This window comes from Canariomyces notabilis (genome assembly GCF_033297395.1).
Source record: "Canariomyces notabilis strain CBS 508.74 unplaced genomic scaffold N656scaffold_46, whole genome shotgun sequence".
NCBI classification, from domain to species: Eukaryota; Fungi; Ascomycota; class Sordariomycetes; order Sordariales; family Chaetomiaceae; genus Canariomyces; species Canariomyces notabilis.
The window spans coordinates 20989-39055 of record NW_027041868.1 but is presented as its reverse complement, the minus strand read 5'-3'; the positions used below and the strand labels follow the sequence as shown (position 1 = coordinate 39055).

General features: G+C 54.7%; 7 protein-coding genes across 7 annotated transcripts; 5 read left to right on the top strand and 2 right to left on the bottom strand.

Moving 5' to 3' along the window:
• The first annotated feature begins 23 nt into the window (after positions 1–23).
• Positions 24–1621, top strand: N656DRAFT_785473 (DUF125-domain-containing protein). Its single transcript, XM_064816394.1, has 2 exons — positions 24–858; positions 945–1621. The coding sequence occupies exons 1-2, from the start codon at positions 440–442 to the stop codon at positions 1426–1428; spliced, it is 903 nt and encodes a 300-aa protein (XP_064664833.1). The 5' UTR covers positions 24–439; the 3' UTR covers positions 1429–1621.
• A 1019-nt stretch (positions 1622–2640) lies between these two features.
• On the top strand, positions 2641–6129 carry N656DRAFT_802822 (uncharacterized protein; the record flags this gene model as incomplete). The annotated part of the gene is made up of 1 exon (XM_064818291.1): positions 2641–6129. The coding sequence occupies one exon, from the start codon at positions 2641–2643 to the stop codon at positions 6127–6129; it is 3489 nt and encodes a 1162-aa protein (XP_064664832.1).
• A 2050-nt stretch (positions 6130–8179) lies between these two features.
• On the top strand, positions 8180–9838 carry N656DRAFT_720424 (glycosyltransferase family 31 protein; the record flags this gene model as incomplete). The annotated part of the gene is made up of 1 exon (XM_064812446.1): positions 8180–9838. One exon carries the CDS (start codon positions 8180–8182, stop codon positions 9836–9838), a length of 1659 nt encoding a protein of 552 aa, XP_064664831.1.
• Positions 9839–10081: 243 nt separating this feature from the next.
• N656DRAFT_742115 (glycoside hydrolase family 51 protein) lies at positions 10082–12414 on the bottom strand. Its single transcript, XM_064812829.1, has 5 exons — positions 11916–12414; positions 11664–11858; positions 11472–11599; positions 11311–11399; positions 10082–11251 (listed from the first exon to the last, which is right to left on the bottom strand). The coding sequence occupies exons 1-5, from the start codon at positions 12023–12025 to the stop codon at positions 10250–10252; spliced, it is 1524 nt and encodes a 507-aa protein (XP_064664830.1). The 5' UTR covers positions 12026–12414; the 3' UTR covers positions 10082–10249.
• A 33-nt stretch (positions 12415–12447) lies between these two features.
• N656DRAFT_742112 (general substrate transporter) lies at positions 12448–14640 on the top strand. Its single transcript, XM_064812828.1, has 3 exons — positions 12448–12881; positions 12952–13277; positions 13345–14640. The coding sequence occupies exons 1-3, from the start codon at positions 12733–12735 to the stop codon at positions 14409–14411; spliced, it is 1542 nt and encodes a 513-aa protein (XP_064664829.1). The 5' UTR covers positions 12448–12732; the 3' UTR covers positions 14412–14640.
• A 117-nt stretch (positions 14641–14757) lies between these two features.
• N656DRAFT_785469 (uncharacterized protein) lies at positions 14758–16004 on the top strand. The gene has a single exon (XM_064816393.1). The coding sequence runs from the start codon at positions 14956–14958 to the stop codon at positions 15898–15900; it is 945 nt and encodes a 314-aa protein (XP_064664828.1). The 5' UTR covers positions 14758–14955; the 3' UTR covers positions 15901–16004.
• Positions 16005–16126: 122 nt separating this feature from the next.
• Positions 16127–17594, bottom strand: N656DRAFT_849555 (uncharacterized protein; the record flags this gene model as incomplete). The annotated part of the gene is made up of 5 exons (XM_064819350.1): positions 17452–17594; positions 17116–17263; positions 16680–17033; positions 16484–16594; positions 16127–16369 (listed from the first exon to the last, which is right to left on the bottom strand). Exons 2-5 carry the CDS (start codon positions 17206–17208, stop codon positions 16127–16129), a joined length of 801 nt encoding a protein of 266 aa, XP_064664827.1. The 5' UTR covers positions 17209–17263; positions 17452–17594.
• Between the last annotated feature and the right edge of the window lie 473 nt (positions 17595–18067).

Below are 18067 nucleotides of genomic sequence, written 5' to 3'. Positions count from 1 at the left end.
TGCTAGTTGTAGACTCAATATATGAAACTTCTTCAAAGCATCTCTCCCTTCAATGGTGAAAGCAGTAGGAAGATTGACATGGTGAATGGAACGGGAATGAGTCAGCTAGAACCCTAACCCTGGTTGAGTCTGCACATCAACTCACGTCGAAACCGAAAGAAACGACACATTCGACATGAGACATAGACATCGACATCGACATCGAACCACCCGCCGGCGACATGATGGCTGTCGACGACTCAGCGCCGAGCCATCACGACTAATCGAAGCCCGCAAGAAAACAGGAACAAAAAGAATTTTCTTACCCGCGACCTTTTCTTCTCAATTACAATGAGCTTTGAGCTTTTTGCTGGCGAGCAACTTACCATCTCGCTTCACCAGCTCCTCACTCGTTGCTGCTACTAGTATTCAAGCCTCAGCCAACCAAACCACCATCACAATGTCCGACGGATCTGACGAAACTCCCTTGCTAAGCCGTGGGCTGGACTCTCCGCCGTCGTCGGCGATGACTCGGACGTACCGCAGCACCGACTCCAGCGACTCGGAGCGCCAGCGCCAGCGCCAGCTGGAATCGCCTACGCGCCTCCGCCCCAAGGTCGCCAACCGCATGTCGTCTAGCATCCCCGCCCCTTACAACCCTCACGTCGAGAAGCACATGGGCCAGTACGACTCGATCATGCGCGACATAATCATTGGTTTCTCGGACGGCCTCACAGTCCCCTTCGCTCTGACGGCGGGCCTGTCCTCGCTCGGCAACACCAAGCTTGTCATTATTGGCGGCCTGGCCGAGCTCTGCAGCGGCATGATCAGCATGGGTCTTGGTGCGTATTTGGCTGCTGATACTGAGCGCCAGCATTGGTATGTATTTAACCAGTAGGTAGTGACCTACTTTCACGAAACCTCTTCTTTACAATATAAGCAAAAAACTGACACACACAACACAGGGAAGCCGAGTTCGCCCGCGAGAACCACGAGGTCTCCACGGTCCCTGAAATGGAGCGCTCCGAAATCTACGACATCCTGGCCGAGTACGGCGTCAGCAAGGCCGCCGCCGAGCCCTTTGTCAACGAGCTGACGGCCAACAGGGCCCAGTGGGTGCGCTTCATGATGGACTTTGAGCTGCGTCTGCCCGAGCCCGACGTCGGACGCGCCTGGATCTCGGCCGCCGTCATGGGCGCCAGCTATTTTGTTGGCGGGCTCATTCCGATGTTGCCCTATTTCTTCCTGAACCGGGCTGACCAGGCCCTGCTGGTTTCGGTTGCGATTACGGTTGTTATCCTGATTGTCTTTGGATTCCTCAAGAACTGGGTTGCTATTCGCACTAGGAAGGCGGGCTTTTGGGGTGCAATGCAGACCTTGATTGTTGGTGCCCTGGCTGCGGGAACGAGTTACGCGATTGTGCGTGTGCTGGATTCTACTGGCAATTGATCGCATGATGTGGGCTGGGGAGGCAATGGTATCGGTGTTGCAAGGTGGGAATAAGTCAATGGGATGGTTTGTGGGATGGGGCAAATCATGTATTGCAGTGACGGTCTACTCTTCGCAGTTGTATTGGGAGGTCAGAATACCTAGTTACCGGGCGGATGTTTACGGCCCATCCCTGCAATTGACCCAAAGATGATCATACTTGAGGTTCTGCGTGTCAAGTGCCCGATCGTCCTGTTCGTCTTGCTCGCGGATACTCGGACACGATTCAGGGCTGCGGAAGTACTGGAGTCCCTATCAGTTTGCTGGGATTTTTACCCCCCCCCCCCCCTCAACGAGCCAGCCAAAGACCCTTCGTCCCTGACACTCGCTATCGGATATCTGGGCGCAACATGGGTGGCCTTCTAGAATTCATCTTGATGTCCGATACGACACGACATGGAGTCCTACAAAACTGTCAGGGGGATGTCACGAACGATCAAATATCGGAGGCAACACGACTCAAGCGCACAGATCTGCTGCTGCCGCTGCAGCTCAGTCCCCTTTTTCCTTTGTCCCAATAGAGCCTCAGGCAGGTCGCCGGAAACGACCAGAATCCCCATTAAGACCGTGCCTCACTAACAAAGAAGACAACGACAACACCATTCCTAACCCAGCGAGGACTCCTGGTGGGACATCATCAGGCTTCAAAGAACAGTAACACATATCTCGACTCAACTTGAAAGATCTCTCTTCTCTATGTACCTTAGAGCTGGCTTCACTCATCGAGGACAAGCCGGATCTACACAGTAGGATGCCACCCAGCATCGGCCACAGTGACAACAAAAATGTACCTAAGATAAAGAGTGCGCCCCAGATCTGGCGCCAACCACACACAAAGAGTGCCAAAATCTGCCAACAAACAAGGAAGTAGAGGGATAGTCAAAGAAAGGGACGCATTGGACTGTTAAACCTTCTCTCCCGTCCTACACCGAAGAGGCACACCAATCCACGAAAAGAAGAAGCAAGTGAAGTCCATCCGAGTAGAGAGCTGAGGCCCCAACATTCACGGGGCATTGCAAGAAGCGCCCGGGGATTGCACCAAAAGCTCCAACCAACGATCATACAACAACCGGGAGACTCGCTTGAGATCTCCCGCATTGGCGCTCCTGTATCAGCGTTGACCCAAGCCCACCCGCAAAGACCAAGCCGACATCATCAAGCTCTCAAAGCGAAATGGCGCCCCACATATCCCCATTGAGACGAGTAACGAGGGCCATGTCCATGGACCAAGCCGTCAAGGAAGCCGTGGAGGCTAGCACTTCAACAAAAAAGCCCACCGCTGCTACGAGACGGTCCCAGAGAAGACGAGAGTCAAGAACGGAAAGGGCAGAACCCAAACAACCGGCAAAAGAACAGCCGGAACAAGCAGTCGGCCCCAATACAAGGGGCAAGCGAAAGAGGGAGCAGGAAGTTGCTCAGCCCGGGGCATCTCAACAGGGAAAGGAGAGCGAAACAGTGTCACGACCATCGCCAAAGCCCAGCACTGCAGGAAGGAGAAAGTCATCCACATCGAAAGGCCCTAATCAACGAGCAGAGAGCCCGCCACTGGCACCGCGAGAAAGCGGTGCTGAAGCGGAAGGAAAGGAAAGCGGAGGTGAGAAAGGAGAAGCAAAGGGGGGAAAGAGCTTGGAGGAAGACTCTTCATTCTCTTCCCCATCCCCACAAACCCCTGCACCTGCAGAACCGAAAATCTTCTGGTCACCAACTGCGACGTGGAGAGCCGTCCCGCGCGCTGCTCGGCCCAAGGCGGCTGATTTGTGGGGTGCTGGTGATGCAAACTCGGAGCCGCCATCACCGGATCTGTTCATGCAGTCAGCACGGCCTGAAGTGCGTGAAAGGATCCGGCATTTTCTTCTTCAGAGGGGATTTACCAACCCTGAAGTGCGCGAAGAGATCCGGCATTTTCTGAGCGATCTTGACCTTACCAAGCCTGAAGTGTGGCGTTTTCTTGGCCAGAGTGATCTTGACCTCACCAACCCCGAAATGCGTAAAAGGGTCCGGCAAGTTCTTCTCCAGAGGGGACTTACCAATCCTGTCCGCTCTCAGCCTGGGCCGCGCGACTTCTCGAATGCTGGTAACGGAAACCTATGGCCACCATCACCGGATATCTTCTCACCACGGCCTGAAACGCGTCACACCTTCCAACCTTTGCCTGGTCAAACGGGACCTACCACCCCTGGCCCAGGCCCCTCTCGACCGCCTCCTACACCGCAAATCCCTTGGTATCTTTACGGCATCGCAGATACAACAGACTTCAGATCAGGACTAGGAATCACGGCATTTGAACCCCCACTGAAAGAGGGAAAAAGACTCGCGGACTCACCTAGCAGAGGGTCAAGACGAACAAACAGAAGCCTCTCGACATCACCAGAGGTACAGCGCACGCGCCTCATCTCGCGGCAAAACGTCCCCACCCCGCTGCTCAGCGACCCCTCCCTATCCCCAGCGCAAACACGCGGACGCCGCAAGCCCTACCGTGGGTTAGCAGAGGAGGAGATTGACTCGCCCGACATACTCGAAATAATCGACGACGTTGACGCCCTGCAGTATGACCCCCACGACCGTGCAATGGCAGAGACATATGTCCCCGTAGGACCGGGGCCTATGCCCAAGGTCTCCAAGCCGTTGAAGGGACCTAAGAAGCGGGCGAGGAAGCAGCAGCCAGCGGAGGTCTCCACCTCGGACTCGGACTCGGACGAGGAAGGGGTAGTAAGCTCGGAAGAAACAGGCACAGCGGGGACGCCCCCGCCTACACCCGCATCACCATTACTGACGCGAGGTCCCGTAACGCGGCCGGAGCACGTTCCTGGAGCGGATCCGCAGATCTGGAAGCTCCCGAGCGGTGCGTGGAGCAGTCAGGCGCGGCGCAAGCAGGCACGGGACTGGCCTCCTCGTCTGGGGTGCGTCTACTGCGAGCGGTGCTTCCGGGACGACTGCGCGCGATGGCTGAGGGTGAGGGACGGAGTGATGTTGGCGCTGCGGCTGCTGGGAGGCGACGCGGCGTTGCGGGAGTTGAGGAGGGTGGCGGCAGAGTTCGAGGAGGCGGGTGCCGCGTCGAGATACCGAGAGATGAAGGACAGTGGGGGCAGTGCACGGGGTAGGATGGAGAGCCCGCCACCACCTCCGTTTCAGGAGTCGAGTACCGAATCGGAGAGTGAAGAGGAGGAGACCCATGCTGGGAGACAGAGCCGACGCGGCAAAGAACGCAGGCTTGCCGCAAAGAAAGTTACGGTGCTGCCTGACCCGGAGGCTAGCGTTCCGCTCCCGATATTCCATGAGACCTTCCATGATTTCCCCCCTGATGTAATTGGGCTTGCTCTGCTGCAAATAGTGGCAGAAAGACGCATGTCCCGGCGAGGCCAGGTCAGGGATCGAGTAGAGGCAACCAAGGTCCTCGAAGCCGTACGGCAAGAACTCGGCGTAAAATCCAAGCAACTCAGAGCATTGACGGCACGGTATAAAGATTTACTCGGACCCGACGAAGACGAAGTGAAGCCGGTAGCTGAACCGGTAGCTGAGCCATTAACTGAGCCGGTACCTGAGCCGGTACCTGAGACGGTAGCCGACCCGGTAGCCGACCCGGTAGCTGAGCCGGTAGCTGAGCCGGTAGCTGAGCCGGCAGCTTATGATCTGAGATCGGCCAGAAAGCGACATCTAGCAGGCGTCGCTCGTTACCCTGAGCGCGCCTATGGTTGGGAGTTCGACGCCCTCTTGCAGTCCGCTTACAAACTGCATGCGGACGACGAATACCCGGCTTCAGCCTTTCCCCAAGTGCTGGCGAAGAAAGCCAAAGAGGCCGCCGCCGCGACCCTGTCTTCTGCTCAGGCAGACGAGCTTGATAGCTTATATGAAACCACCGAACTCGAGTGGCTAGAGGAGACAGTGGGATTAAGCATGCCTACCAACCAGGCTCTGGAGGAAATCGGAAACGAGATTGCCTTTGCGAGATGGTGCCTACAGGGTGACACCGTCGGAGGTGGAAGCGACTCGGATTCCGCATCCAGCAAAGGAGACGGCCGCAACCCCAGCAGGAAGCGCACCGGCGGCGGCGACGAGTCCGGGGACAAAACTCGCGGAGCCAAGCGACGCAAGCCCTCTCAACCGAACTCATCCGCAAGGCTGGGCTGGAGCGCAAAGGGTGAGCTTAGCTATTACATGGATCCATATCCCCTCTCCGGACGAACTTACCCAAGTGGGCAAAACCCAAGTAACAACGTCCCGCTGCCATGCCAGTACTGTGCCGAGTCGGATGCGGCCAACCGCGTGGCGGCGCAGCGGCCGTATCCCCGAACCCGCGGGGACAGTAATAAGCCGTGGGTCAAGCCAATGATGTGGGCATACCGGATGGACTTTGACGGGGCGACGCGCGTCACGGCCGAGGATTTCCTCCTTGTGGTGGGGCAGCGTGGGGCGCTTCATGCCACAGTCGACGGGCTGGACGGGCTCCAGTTCCTGGTGGACATGTCGCGCGGGGAGACGAGAATTATTCTGGTCGAGATGAGGAGCGTTTTTGATGCGATATGTTGGGCTGACGAGACGCGTCCTCGTCGGGGGTCGAACGCGAAGAGTGGAAGGTCCGAAAAAAGGGTGCGTTTCGAGCGGCCAATTGCGGTGTTGGAGAAATGGGAGGATGGGCGCTTGAAGGGCTATAAATTGTTGTGATTGGCGTATGTAGTTCGCATCCTTAAGTTGGGTACAATAGGTATATTGCCGGAGTGGTCATTGCTAGAACATATTTGATGTTGACGTATCCGTAAACCTGCAGACGACAGACGTGTCAAATGTTTCTGGAAATTCTGGTGTTGTGCCCTAAAAAATGCGAGGCACAATGTCAAGTCAGGTGCCGATCGCAACGCGGGAGCCAAGCCCGGTCTTGGCCCTCGAAGTCCCTGGTAAACGAACCCTGGCACGCCTTGGCAATGCTTTTTTCAATGACTGGCCGCTGTCGGCTGGCGTACAACACAACAACCCGAAGTTCGGGTCCCGAACCTTGACCAGTAGAATGGGGTTCAAGCTTTTAGACCGTCGACATGACAGCTCGAATTTCACCGTTTTTCCCATCCTCATCATGACATCTCAAATTTACAGTTCCATACCTTCTGACCAAGCATTTGCGACCTGTCCGCTGATACAGCAGCCGATAGTGATTGTAACGCCTTCATCCTGGCCTTGAGGCTTGTTGGTGCCTCAATAAAAAGGAAAGTCGGTACGAGTACCTTATCATTGTGGTAGGTAGGACAAGCGGCCACCAACATTTTTTGGAACACAACGATATTATGAGAACGTTTATCAAATATATACTATGTTACAGACTGTGTGGATCATGTTGAGAGTTGATTTACAAGATGCCGGGATTCCCTATCTCATCTGAAACAACTGGCTGGAGTTCATACCCCAGAAAGACCCGCCGATGATCTCATCGGGCCGCTGCGATGTTGAAAAGGAGCCAATGCTCGATACGGCCGGGGCTCATAAGAAGCCAAGTTGGAGAGTAGGGGTGCATTCTTTCCCAGTTGATCATCAAGCAACCAAGCCATGTTGTTTTGGTGATTGGTCACCCAAAACAACGGTAAGGGGTGAGCATTGCCCTCGCAGCCGAGTAATTAGAGGATGCTCCGATTGACAATCGTCTTTTTCTCCCACATGATTCCTTGGAAAGAATCAGGAACTGACTTGAAGATCCGCCGATCCCATCCAGGCTGTGCCTACCTACCCCTTGGATTGACGCACCCTTCGAAGTCCCTGCGCGAGTAAGTGCCCTACATGTACCAGCACTAACTGCTACAGGAACGATATCTCAGATGGAAGAAAACGACAGAACAGCATTACTATCAACATGGCAATGTATCACACAAGCACCAAAGATGACTGCTACTACAGTTTGAGAGCTGAGACTGATTTCACTGCAAGTTGATGGTGTGCCACTCCGGTGAGTGAGCAAGGCAAATGCACATCAGTTGCGCCTTCCTCAGGAGTCATGTCTCCTCTCCACACCATCTGGAAGGAGCATCCTGGAGGGCCGCCCTTTCCTGTAGTACTTGAACTGTAGAGATGAGCACCAAAAACCCGTTACACTTACTGTGACGCGTCCGTCCCATTCCACCACTGCAGTCTTGCAGTCTCAGAATTTGGCAACCAATGCCTTGAGCACAGTGCCACTCTGTTCAAGGACAGCCCGACCCAGTCCCGCTCTTCTCCTGTCGATCGGACATCCGTGTCCATCTTTCTTAGTTTATCTTGTCCCGACAGTACCTAAATACCTCGCCGTCCTTGTGCTGTTACACGCGGCCCTCTCTCGACCTAAGTTCCTCTCGCTGTATCCGATCACAAACCCTCCTTCATTGTCGCACCTTCTTTTCTTTCTCTCGTTGTGCTTTATTACCTTAGTTATCTACTCACATCTATTTGTCCTCCCCTCAATTACGGGGATTTGAGTCGGACTCGCAGGCTCGGTCCCTGTCCTCGCACTGCTGGGGGATCTCGCCAGTCCATCGTTCTTGCCTCTTACCGGCCAGCGGAGGATCACATTAGGTGTTGCTGCGTCCCGTAGACCCTTCCATGGTCCAACCCCCACAAGCGACGATAGGGAACCGGGCCAAGCCAGCGTTAGTTTGGCAAAATCGATGACTTAGGCGTGATAACAGCGGCCAAGTTCCGACAGCGCAGCGACACCATGGGGGCAACACTACCCAGGCCGCACCGATGTTTTAGCATGCGAAACCCGTTTGCGAGGGCGGTGCTGCTAGCAATCGCCCTGTTCACCCTCGGCGCCTGTCTCCTCCGATCTGACATGGATGTGCGGTCAGCCGTGATGAGAACAGCCGCCTCGGCCAAGGAAGTGTTGATAGTACAGAGACCGCTGGGCAACGAACAGTCTGCAGGCTGGGGAGGGAGACTTGACACACCGGTTGAGCAAGACGGGCGCCATAAGGGGGCGCCTGCGCCGACAAGGGTATCCAACTCGTCATACACCATGACTTGCGAGTACGATATGGAGCGGCTCCGGGGCTGGCAGCAAAAGTACAAGCTCGAAGAGCAGCTTGAATACACGAAACGATACGTGCAAGTGGCACGTCAAGACATTCCCCGAAAGTCCGTCACGGAGCTCAGCCAGAACTTCATTGCCGACGCGGTCAAGGTGGTCGATGTGAATAAGCAATACCAGGGAGAGACATGCCCCGACCCCTTGGTGGTGCCTGTCTCAAAGTCACCGTTCCCAGCAACCGCCAATGCGTCCGACTTTATGTTTGGCGTGTCGACCACTTACAAGCGATTCACAGATCCAAGGACCAGCCCCCTGAATGAGTGGACCTACTGGCTCACGGACAGCAAAGGACACTCGAATGGCGGCAAGCTAATCCTCATGCTTGTCGACGCCTCAGACGCTGAACTGGAGGATGCCTTTGACAAGCTCTCCAAGGTCGGCATTGATGTGGATGTATATCACTCGGATCCGTCCTTGATTATGGCGGTACGCTACCTCTCACTCGTGCCTCAAATGTACACCCATCCGGATCGGAGGAACAAGAAATGGCTGGTGACCTGCGATGACGACACGTTCTTCCCATCGTTTCATGCGCTGGCCGACAAACTCGAAGAATACGATCACAAAAGGCCCATGTACATCGGCACTTTCTCCGAAGACGTGAACAATATCCAACGCCATGGGCCGCAAGCATTTGGCGGTGCCGGCGTGTTTCTAAGCGTGCCCATGGCACAAATCATCACCGAGAAGTATGACTCCTGCAAAACGGATGAGAAGATTAAGGAATCAAACACCGGCTGGGGTCCGCAGGGTGACATCCTCCTCCGCAAGTGCATCTACGAGAACTCGGACGTCAAGCTCACCCTGCTCCCTGATCTCTGGCAACTCGATCTTCTCGGCGACCCGTCGGGTTTCTACGAATCGGGCATCAAGCCGTTGTCCCTGCATCACTACCGCGGGGGGCACTGGCATGTCGCCCATCCTTGGCACTACACAAAGGTAGCGCACATCTGCGGCGAGGACTGCACGCTGCAGCGCTTCCAGACGGCCGACAACTTTATCATATCCAACGGCTTCAGCGTCGCCTATTACCCCAAGGGCATCGACTTTGACCTGGGCCAGTTTGAGGGAACCTTCCACGCGGCGCCGGAGAACAAGGGCTGGAACCTCGATTTCCGGATGGGACCGCAACGGCCCGCACTCCACAAGACAGGCCGGAAGATCTCGTGGGACCTACAAGAAGCGAGTATCAACGAGGATGGGAGTGTCAGTCAGGTGTATGTGTGCAAGAAGGACGACTGGCGGTGGAAGAATCCGGATGGCTCGCCGATGAACAATCGGGATAGGATTATTGAGCTTGTTTGGTTGCCGGAGAGCGAGCCATGAAAGGCTATGCGATATCGATTCAAGACTTCAACCTGCGGACACGCGGATGTAATGTCCTCGTCAGCCTCGGCCAACCCTGTGGCAGCGAATGTGGTAGCGACGACCGGGGAACAGCGTCGTTTCTCCCGGGTATTCTTAGGTTGGGGCGCTCAGTTGGCTCTTTGGTGTGAGCCAACGATAATGGTGAGGAAGGCAAGCATATAGAATTAGCGGTCTTTTACGCTGTGTCTACTTGGAGCTTTTATCACCCGTGAGGTTAGTAAATACCTTAGGTATCGGTGGAGGTCTACGTACAAGCCGATTTGAATCGCCATTCTAGTGTACCTCTATCTATGACCGTCTATATGTACCATACCACCCAGCCATGCAACCCCTGCTGACCGTCCATGTCCTGCCAATTGCACGCTTCATTCACTCCTTCCACCTCAGCAGAGTAAAAGAGTGCTTAGGAAAGGTAAACTTGCCCTTACCATCCCAAGTGCTCTCCTTGATACCCACGGGCTGCTCCTCGGCAGTATTGGTGACATGAATATTATCCCCCGACACCACAAACACCTTTACCTCGCCCGCCTTCACACCCCCAAGCGCAACCTCAAAGTCCCGCTCCTCACTCAAATTAGCAACCGCAAGATTGACATACCCATCATCCCCTCTGGTAGCACTGCAGTCGAGAAGCGGCGTCTCGATGGTAGCGCGGATCCAAGCCGGGTTGGTGCGGCCCGTGTACTCGGGCGCGCGCACGTTGAGCGCGATGGCAGCGCCGCGCATGTACTTGCTGAAGAGCAAAAGCGGCCACCAAATGGTTTGTTTCACGAGCCCGTCCTTGTGGGTCATGAGCGGGGAGATGACGTTGACAGATTGTGCGATGTTGGCCATGCCCATGTCCTTGGCCTGGCGGATGAAGCCGTTCAGGAAGACTGCGACTGCGAGAGCGTCCGAGAGGGTGTACCGCTCTTCGGCGCCTTGTTCGCCGGGGGCGCGGACGGGGTCCCAGACGTTCCATTCGTCGAAGCAGATTTTTTGCTTTGGGACGGTCGGGGGAACGCGGTTTTCGATGCGTGCTAGGTCGATTAGGGCAGAGGCCATTTGGATTGCGCGCTCGGCACCGCGGGGCGCGGTGGCGTTGGGGAGGTGGTCTTTATCGGCTGTGTAGATGTGGATGCTGTGCATGTCGATGAGGGACTTGGTGGTGTCCCCGGACAGGCCGTGGACGTCCCATTTTACGCATTCTTTCAGGACGTAGTAGTCCCAGGAGGAGTAGCCGGTTTCGCCGCAGAGGATGAGCGTGATGCTGGGGTCGAGAAGTTTGAGAGCTTTGGCCCATTGGTAGGCCTTTTTGGCGTAGTCTTCTTTGGTCATTTGCTCGACTTGCCAGGGGCCCCAGCATTCGTTGCCTAGTGCCCAGTATTTTACCTGGGTTGGGGGGTTAGCGGTGACTGGTAAAGAGAAGGGGGAGTGGGCTGGGACAGTACATTGTAGGGCTTCTCGCGGCCGTTCTTGCGGCGGAGGTTGGCGTAGTATGTGTCCCGGTCCGAGTTGCAGTACTCGAGCCATCCAAGAGCTGTGCATGAAAGTAGTCAGTGTATCAGTATCACGGCTGGATTATCTAGGCTGCAGGGGAAGCTGAGCTAACCTTCATCCAAGGTACCGGTTCCAAAGTTCAGGCAGAGGTATGGCTCCGTGCCAACGATCTCACACCATTTCATGAACTCGTCGGTCCCAAACTGGTTGGACTCGGTACCAATCCAGGCCAACTCAGGGCTGCATTTCTCAGATACTCAGCATCGAGCAGATACCCATGATGGATTTGGCACACGCGACATACCGTTTAGGCCTGTTCTCCTTGGGACCAACACCGTCGAGCCAGTGGTATGTGGCCACGAAATTTCCGCCCGGGTATCGAACCACGGGCACATTCAGCTCCTTGAAAGCCTCAATGACATCCTTTCGGAAGCCATTCTCATCAGAGAGGGGGTTTCCGGGATCGTAGATGCCGCCGTAGATGCAGCGTCCCATATGCCTGGACCATGGTTAGCATTCTTGCAAGGAATGAGACAGATGACGCGGGGGCTCTCACTCTGTGAATCCGCCATAGATGTTCTTGTTGATTTCTGCAACGGTGTGAGAGGGATGCACTGTGATGGAAGGGCTCTCGCCGTCTTCGATTCTGGTGAAAGTGGCAGCCATTATGAATTATGAACAAGCACACAGAATACCTTTCTGTTTGGATGCGAGGATGTCAAGCAAGGTCGAGTTCAAAGCAACAAACAACCGAGGGGGAAAGTCATTGAACAATTACACACTGGTGACATCGACGGTCCGATTCGCGGAGAATCCATTGTCTCCAACTCGGCCCTCGCCTAGACCCAAGGTGTTGAGACCCTAGCCAGATTTGGTGGCATTGGCCGGGCACTAGCACGTGAGCGTCGACGATCGGTCCATCGAGAGCCGATGAAGCGCAGCGCCGTAATTGGCGCGCGTGCAAGCAATGCCGGGGTCAGCCAGGGTCGTGGGCTCGCGTCGAAAGTTGAGGGGTGAAAGCGGGGACCCCACGTGGAGAAAAACCTGGAGCTGGGCGGCTTGTGGGGGAAGGCGCTGTGCCAGAGAAGGCTTAGGCCGCCCCGAATCCCATGGGGCGACTGCCTTGATATAGGTGCCAGTCCCGGGGAACGACAGGGTTCGGTGCAGGAAACAAGACCCGATAACTCGGTTTCCACACGCAAAAAAAACATGGAGAATCGCGGTTTGCGCCGAGGCTGCGAGCTGCGACGCGAGTCCGTGATGGAAGCTGGAAAAATTATAAAGAGCTTCGAGAAAGCTGCTCTTGTGGGTCTGAGTTGCTTCAATTGCTACGCCGTTGCTTTCTCAGAAAGAGTTTGTCGGCAATCTTCACCATGGCGCTCCCACCCAAATGGTACCAGTTTTTGGTCGGCGTCTTCGCGTCGCTCGGCTCGGTGCTGTTTGGTTACGATCTGGGTGTCATTGCCCAGGTCATTGCCTCGCAGTCCTTCATCACAAAGTTCAATCCCACTTCCGAAGAGATGTACGTCTTTCCCACTGCAGTTCAATGCAATTGCCTCGGGTCACCATGGCTAACTTGGACGGAAATCCAGAGGAGCTGTCGTCTCCGTCTTTACCGGAGGCGCCTTCATCGGGGCCGCCGTGGCCGGTCCAATGGGTGACAAGATCGGGAGACGGTGGACAATCTTGTCTGGTGCTGTCGTCTTCTGCCTCGGCGGTGCTCTCCAGACCGGAGCTCAAGCGCTATCATACCTCTACTCTGGACGTGCCATCGCTGGCCTCGGCGTCGGTATCCTCTGCATGATCATCCCCCTGTATCAGGCTGAGCTGGCTCATCCCAGCATCCGTGGTCGCGTCACGGCTCTGCAGCAGTTCATGTTGGGTATCGGTTCGTTGGCTGCCGCCTGGATTTCGTACGGTATGTGACGTCTGGTTCTTGTACCCTTCTAAACTCCAAGGCTGAACCCTAACTCGGACTTTGCCAGGCACGTATGTTGGCTTTGCTCCCACCGACGATGGACAGTGGCGAACCTCTCTCGGCATCCAAAACGTTCCCGCTGTGATCCTCGCCGCCCTCATTCTCCTGTTCCCCGAGTCTCCGCGCTGGCTCATCGACCACGGAAGGCTTGATGAGGGACTTCAAACACTTGCGAAACTGCACTCCCATGGCGACGTCAATGATGCCTGGGTCCAGGCCGAATTTCAGCAGATCAGGGAGGCGATTGCGTTTGAGCATGCGCACGAGGCAAAATCTTATTCCGAGCTCTTCAAAGACAGGTCGTGCTTCCGCCGTCTCTTCCTTGCGTGCGCCATTCAGGGCTCGATTCAGATGACTGGTGTTTCGGCCATCCAATACTACTCGGTTCAGATCTACGGCCTCATGGGCATTGCTGGAGACGACACACTGAAATACCAGGCCATCTCGTCGGTGATCGCTTTGGTCGCCCAGGCACTTTGCATCCTGTTTATTGACCACCTTGGGCGTCGCTGGACGCTCATCTTTGGTAACCTCGGAAACTGCGTCACCTTCATCATTGCCACCATTCTGCTGGCCCGGTTCCCTCCGGACCCCAACAACGGCAATGCCGCAGCAGCCTGGGGCTTCGTCGTCATTACTTGGGTCTACAACTTCTGCTTTAGCGCAGCCTGCGGCCCCCTGTCCTGGATCATTCCCGCCGAGATTTTCGACACCAAGACGCGTTCCAAGGGCGTGTCGATCGCCACCATGACGTCCTTTGCCTTCAACACCATGATTGGCCAAGTCACGACCATCGCCATGGAACGGATCGGCTACCGCTACTACTTTCTCTTCATCATCTGCAACTTCACCAATGCGATTTTCTTCTGGGCTTTCCTTCCCGAGACGGCCAAACGTCCTCTGGAGGAAATGAACCGCCTTTTCACCGAAGCTCCTCTGTTCGTGCCGCTCATGAAGAAGGAGGACTGGGCTGTTACAGATATAGAGCACCGCGTCGAGGAGGTAAAGGCTAAGCTGGACTCGGGTGCCATGCACACAGAGGTTGGAGCTGCCGTCGGCGGTGGGGGGCATTGAAGACCCCGTCTTGTTGGAGAGTAGGATATTGGGTGTCAAATATGCATAGATGTAGTGAAAAGACAAGGAAGTAAGACAAGGAAGATGATGCGCAGGCATTTTAGTCTGTACGCACTTGACGATCCATGCTGTTAGTGATTCATGCCTGATGCTGTCTCAACTCAAGAGCTATCTGGTGGAGGTTGAACTGTATTACATGATTCTCAAATTACGATAAACAAAAGTGAAGTAGTAATGTGAGCAGAGACCCATGATCCACCGAAATGTTACGCATAAGTCGTAATTATAGCAGCAGCTGGTCAGCCTCCCGGAAAGGACTAGCTTCTCCAAAGTCGGCGCAACAACACAACAATCTTACTGATGTTCAAAAGTCATGAATGAACTCTATCTTTAGCAGTTACCAAAGTTCCTAAGGTACCTTGCAATACTGTCTTGACAAAAGTCGACTTAAACCTCACAGATATTGATCTCCCTGCCATGGACACAGCAGCGTTTTGTTTAGTCTCCTTCTTCTCCTCTCCTGTCACAAGCAATCACCATCACGATGGTACGACTTAGCCTAGCTGCCTTCATCGCCTTGGCAGCCTCATTGGCAACGGCCGTAGTCCCCAACTCACCCCGCTTCGATCTCTCCAAGCCCTCCTACGACCTCTTCCGCCACAAGACCCTACACGACGACACCGTCCAGCAAAGCTTCGCCTTTGACAACACCAACCGACGCCTCTTCGTCGCCCAGCGCCGCAACGGCGCCTCGCCCGAGTCCGGCGACCTCTGCATCACCCAGCTCGACTTCTCCGGCAAACAGCTCGGCTACATGCACCTAAGCGGCTTCGGCCACGGCGTGTCCTTCGGCGCACAGGCCGATGGCTCAGCAACATACCTCTGGACCGAGGTCGACGCGAATAGCAAGGGCTACGGCAAGCGCCTGGCACGCTTCAAGTTCGGCAGCGGCACCACCCTGTCCAGCACCTCGGGTAAAGATAAACTGCAAAAGTTTACCCCCGTCCCGGATGCCACGGAACACACCTGCTCCATCGACCCCGTGCACAACCGTCTGGTCGTGCGGTACAACCTGAGCGGCAAGGACAAGGGGAAGTACATATCCGTCTACTCCCTGACGGACGCCATAAAAGGGAACTTTTCCTCCCCATTAGCAAATTTTAAACAGCCCCTCCCAAAGACACAAGGAGAGAATTTTCAGGGGTACACGGCCTACGGCCGGTATTTGTATCTGCTGTGGGGGGACTCGTACGACGCGAGCGGACGCAAGGTCAACTCGGAGCTTGCCAGCGTCGACTTGAACACGGGGAAAGTTGTGCAGGGTCCGTTGATTACCAAGGCTGGGTCGACGCTTGAGTTTCGTGAGCCTGAGGGACTGGCGGTTTACAAAACGGCCGATGGGCAGGTGAGGTTGTTTTTGGGCTTTGCGTCGGGTAAGGCGGGGGATAGGAGGTCGAATTTGTTTTACAAGAACGTGACGGTTGCTTAAGGGCAAGTGGTTGGAATGGGTTTGGAATTGGGTGTGCCTAATCTTAGATTCAGAGCGATCTATCCTGGTTGTGGGTATGGAAAGAGAAAATGTAGAATCAGGGGTGGTGTAATTTCATCCCTGGTCTTGCTTACTCCGACTCGGACTCCGGCACCACTCCGCCGCGGGCACATTGCTCTAGATGGTTGAAGCACCCACATAGTCATGGCCATCATGCCTTCTCTTCTTACTGTAAGTCGGGCTCAGAGCGCCGATTTAGAATCCACCTCTTCAGTTTGCCGTGCATCTGCGGGTTGAAGCCTTTGACCCAAGCCCACAGGGATTGGACAACGCCAATCCGCTCAACCATCAAGATGAGCAAGAATGCAAGGATGTATGTTCCTATCGACGCGGCAACCGTTGCAATCTTGTATTTATTGATGGTCTCGGTGAGTTCTGTCTCGTGGAACAGGTCTGTGCCAAATACAGTCTAGTTCGTGCGTTCGAGTTTGAATCAGTACTACATGTCTCGATGCCATGTCTACCTCTGCACCTCGGTAGGCACCTGGGTAGTCGACTCGGGATGGTTTGGCGGTGTACTTACTGCAATGAAGGTTGGGGGCAGATACAAAACAGTTACCACAGTAAATACTATGATGTAGCGATTCATCTTCGTAGACTCAGCTGTCTCACGTAAAGACGTTGCATTTAAGGGCTGGAGGTGCATTCTTACGGGTTAGTTGGCTCTGTCCAAAGCGTGAAAGTACTTGTTGATGATGATGTCGGGTGGATAGACCTACCCCATCGCGGAGACCTTGTATCTCGGCAATCTTCGCTTGTACTTGCTGGACAAGGCGCACCTCAGCTTCAGAGTGGAACTTCGTGACGAATTCCCAGTTCTTCTTCAAGTCGGCGAGCTCCTGCGATAGTGCCGAACGGCCAAAAGGAGCGTTCTGGGGCATACAAAACATATCCCTTGCTGTCTCTGGATCCAAGAACATGCTATCGAGCTGGTGGATATCCCGGCCGGTATCCAGGATGCTATCGGAGAATACGCGAAGGAGCTGGAGGGTTTGGAAGTAGAGCCTGGATCTTTGGAAAGCGTTATCAAACATGAAGTCGGCCATCGTAGCAGCATCTAGAATATCCTCATCCTAACCAGAACGTTAGATAAGGCGCCCTAGGTCCTTTAGGAGGCTAATGCAGCTGAAAGAAATGGCCATGGCGACGACTCACCTCAACTCGAACGACATCATCTAATGCGTCCATGCAAGCGGTCCAACACTCTTCCCACAACTCCAAACAATGGAGCAACACGCCTTGAAGCATTTGGGCCCCAGAGCCGCGGCCCCGGCAAACCAGGCTGGAGTCCGGCAAGCGCTCCCTGACCTTGGACACCTCGTTGTCAGTGTCATCGAGAACAACAATTTTGAAGTTTGGCAGCTCCGGCCACTCGTCGAGGAATGCAAGGACGCAGAAAATGGAGAGTCGCTGCTCTCGAAATGACACTCTCTTTCCATGTCCACGCATAGGCCCAAGAACCTGTTGGAAACAGCTAAGCCGGTTACTCACAGAGTGACAGAGTTAATACTGCGATATCGCTGCTTAACAGGACAAATAGTGAGCTTTAGAGAGTCAAAGGTGGTGATGGATTTAGTACTGTAGAAGAGTGGTAAGTTGGCTCTATAGTAGTGGCTATTATAGAGGGTTTTTCGAGTATAGGGGGTAGAGTTTTCTTAGGGGTATACTAGGCCCAACTAAGGTATTAATGTGACGAATCTCGGTCCCCTAACCACTGAGAGGGACTTCTCTGAGACTGAAGGTCTGACTTGTCGACGGGGTGAGGTTCGGTAGAGCCAAAGGGTCTACAACAATTGGCACAAGCAAGTGTTCACACAGTAGTAAAGACAACTGCTTGCATTGCTTACTGGAGAACCTCTGCCAGGTCCTCCAAGGGAATAGCTAGCTATCTAATATACTAATGATTGTCTTTGAGGATCACTCCTTGCTCCTAGTGATCCTTGTGCTGGCTCACCTGGCTCACTTCGTGATCCCAGTGATCCTTGTGTTGGCTCACTCTCCTTCCCTAGTGATCCATTCTGATTGGTTAGTTGAGTGATTGGCTGCCGCGGCTCCCCGCACTGCGGCTGTGACCATGCCTGGCCGCCAGTAAGGTCTGTTCGTGACA